Source organism: Emiliania huxleyi (assembly GCF_000372725.1).
Source record: "Emiliania huxleyi CCMP1516 chromosome Unknown EMIHUscaffold_1963, whole genome shotgun sequence".
Lineage (NCBI taxonomy): Eukaryota > Haptophyta > Isochrysidales > Noelaerhabdaceae > Emiliania > Emiliania huxleyi.
The window spans coordinates 1-3560 of record NW_005200629.1 but is presented as its reverse complement, the minus strand read 5'-3'; the positions used below and the strand labels follow the sequence as shown (position 1 = coordinate 3560).

The following is a 3560-nucleotide window of genomic DNA, read 5'->3' as shown; positions in this document are numbered from 1 at the left end:
GCGTCGCTCGCGCCTCCGCCAAGCGATCTCGATCACGCTTTGCGGCGACGGCGCCATCGACGCCGACTTGAGCCGCTGCTCTCGCCCAGCAGCGGGTGCTCGCCGCTGTCCACGGACGCGGCTCGTCAGGCGGCGCGGTGCCGCCGGCTGCAGCGACGGCTGTCCCGGCCGTCGCGTCCTCGAGAGAGGCGAGCGAGCCGGCAGCAGAGCCCGCATGGCCCCCGACTTGCGCCGCTGCTCTCGCCCAGCAGCGGGTGCTCGCCGCTGTCCACGGACGCGGCTCGTCAGGCGGCGCGGTGCCGCCGGCTGCAGCGACGGCTGTCCCGGCCGTCGCGTCCTCGAGAGAGGCGAGCGAGCCGGCAGCAGAGCCCGCATGGCCCTCACCGCCACAGCCGCTCTGCCTGCTGACCTCGCTCTCGCCGCCGCCGCCTGCAGCGGCGCCTCCGCGGCTCCGAGAGGACCCGGCCCGCGGCCGCGCCTCGCCTAGCGCCTCGGCGACGCCCTCGGCGACGCCTCCTCGCGTCGCGTGCCCGTGCGTGGCGGCCGCACCGCCGGCAGAGCTCGCGTGGCCCTCCACGCCACCCCGAGACTGCCCGGCGATGGTGCCTCCGCCGCCGCGCGTTGCCGCCGCTGCCTCGCAGCGGCTCTGTGCCTCGGCGCCGAGCCGAGACATGCTCGGCGGCCCGCCGCCGCCCACCGAGACGAGGCCCGCCCCCTCGTCGTGCACCGCGTCGCTCGCGCCTCCGCCAAAGCGATCTCGATCACGCCTTGCGGCGACGGCGCCATCGACGCCGACTTGAGCCGCTGCTCTCGCCCAGCAGCGGGTGCTCGCCGCTGTCCACGGACGCGGCTCGTCAGGCGGCGCGGTGCCGCCGGCTGCAGCGACGGCTGTCCCGGCCGTCGCGTCCTCGAGAGAGGCGAGCGAGCCGGCAGCCGAGCCCCCATGGCCCTCACCGCCACAGCCGCTCTGCCTGCTGACCTCGCTCTCGCCGCCGCCGCCTGCAGCGGCGCCTCCGCGGCTCCGAGAGGACCCGGCCCGCGGCCGCGTCTCGTCGAGCGCCTCGTCGACGCCCTCGGCGACGCCTCCTCGCGTCGCGTGCCCATGCGTGGCGGCCGCACCGCCGGCAGAGCTCGAGTGGCCCTCCACGCCACCCCGAGACTGCCCGGCGATGGTGCCTCCGTCGCCGCGCCTTGCCGTCGCTGCCTCGCGGCGGCTCTGTGCCTCGGCGCCGAGCCGAGACATGCCAGGCGGCCCGCCGCAGCCCACCGAGACGAGGCCCGCCCCCTCGTCGTGCACCGCGTCGCTCGCGCCTCCGCCAAAGCGATCTCGATCACGCTTTGCGGCGACGGCGCCATCGACGCCGACTTGAGCCGCTGCTCTCGCCCAGCAGCGGGTGCTCGCCGCTGTCCACGGACGCGGCTCGTCAGGCGGCGCGGTGCCGCTGGCTGCAGCGACGGCTGTCCCGGCCGTCGCGTCCTCGAGAGAGGCGAGCGAGCCGGCAGCAGAGCCCGCATGGCCCTCACCGCCACAGCCGCTCTGCCTGCTGACCTCGCTCTCGCCGCCGCCGCCTGCAGCGGCGCCTCCGCGGCTCCGAGAGGACCCGGCCCGCGGCCGCGCCTCGTCGAGCGCCTCGTCGACGCCCTTGGCGACGCCTCCTCGCGTCGCGTGCCCGTGCGTGGCGACCGCACCGCCGGCAGAGCTCGAGTGGCCCTCCACGCCACCCCGAGACTGCCCGGCGATGGTGCCTCCGCCGCCGCGCGTTGCCGCCGCTGCCTCGCAGCGGCTCTGTGCCTCGGCGCCGAGCCGAGACATGCCAGGCGGCCCGCCGCCGCCCACCGAGACGAGGCCCGCCCCCTCGTCGTGCACCGCGTCGCTCGCGCCTCCGCCAAAGCGATCTCGATCACGCTTTGCGGCGACGGCGCCATCGACGCCAACTTGCGCCGCTGCCCTCGCCCAGCAGCGGGTGCTCGCCGCTGTCCACGGACGCGGCTCGTCAGGCGGCGCGGTGCCGCCGGCTGCAGCGACGGCTGTCCCGGCCGTCGCATCCTCGAGAGAGGCGAGCGAGCCGGCAGCAGAGCCCGCATGGCCCTCACCGCCACAGCCGCTCTGCCTGCCGACCTCGCTCTCGCCGCCGCCGCCTGCAGCGGCGCCTCCGCGGCTCCGAGAGGACCCGGCCCGCGGCCGCGCCTCGTCGAGCGCCTCGTCGACGCCCTCGGCGACGCCTCCTCGCGTCGCGTGCCCGTGAGCGGCGGCCGCACCGCCGGCAGAGCTCGAGTGGCCCTCCACGCCACCCCGAGACTGCCCGGCGATGGTGCTTTCGCCGCCGTGCCTTGCCGCCGCTGCATCGCAGCGGCTCTGTGCCTCGGCGCCGCGCCGAGACATGCCAGGCGGCGTGATGCCGCCCCAGCAAATCCTGTCGTCCGCAGCGTCAAGACTAACTTGAGCAAGTATTGGCTCTGCCTCCACATCGCAGTCGCTCCAACCTCTGCCAGCTCCCTTGACGCTGCTCCGTGCTGTAGCGATCTCCTTGAGAGATCCGCTAAGCCCATGCGTTGCGGCCTCTTTACCGTCAGCGTGTTCCAGCCTACCAGAATCACGTATCGGAACCACTTCCCGACGACGAATATGGTTGACGCTCGAACACGTTGCTGTTGCTTCTGGAGGTGGCCTTCCACCCCCGTGCCAACCCCTTCCAACCCCAACAAAACACCGACAGACGAGAGAAGAGGCCACAAAACAGACAAGCAGAATGGCAAGAGAGAGACGCTCTGCAGGCGAGCCCACGGGCCTCTTGGGCCCTCGCGTCTCTCTCTCTCGATTCGTTACACCGATTCGACCATCAATGCGGGCCGATTTCGACCCATCACAAATGTGGGAAGCCATTAACCTCCCTTGGCTTCCCACACAAACCCCCCTTCATGGGGGGAGCAGCAAATGAGGTAGTCTCTGCGAAATCCTGTCCCAGTGAATTCGCCCTAGAGGCTTCCGTGTGGACTCGCAGCTCCGGCTGGATGTCGGCGACCTAAAGCTCGGCGGTCGTCGCTTCGCGCCGGCCGACTCCCTGGGGGCGTGCGTGCGTGCGCGTGTGTGCGCGCGGTAACGTCCCGACAATACATGTAAACGGTCAAACTCTCTGAGACGAGAGAATTTTTATCGCGTCTGTGCACTGTGCCGGCTGTGCGATAAAGCACAGGACACGCGTCCTCACGCGACACGGGCACCGACACGGCCCTCGGCCGAAACGACCGACGAGAATCACAAAAGTGAAAAGAGCGGGGGCGCGCCAACCCAACCCCTAGGCAACAAAAAGAAAAAAGTGGTGCTGGCTGCATTCCCCCATTCTCTTCGATCGATCACGTTTTGCCGCTCCTGCCTGAGGAGCTCACGTTTGTTCGTATTGAGGGCATAGTCCGTAAAGCACCGCCGCACACGACGAGGGCGTCGCCGATCGATCGTCCCCCGCCGCCCGCTCCGCCGCTCCTCCCTCCGTAGAAGACCATACATCACACATTCCCCCTCCTTCAGACGCTTCAGACTGCGCGACGCCCCCCCCCCCCCC

General features: G+C 71.4%; 1 protein-coding gene across 1 annotated transcript; it reads right to left on the bottom strand.

Annotated features, from left to right (window-relative positions):
- Nucleotides 1-409: 409 nt before the first annotated feature.
- Nucleotides 410-2383, bottom strand: EMIHUDRAFT_123220 (hypothetical protein; the record flags this gene model as incomplete). Its single annotated transcript, XM_005781975.1, has 1 exon — nucleotides 410-2383. A coding segment is annotated over one exon (1974 nt), but the record flags the coding sequence as incomplete, so codon positions are not given.
- Nucleotides 2384-3560: the final 1177 nt, after the last annotated feature.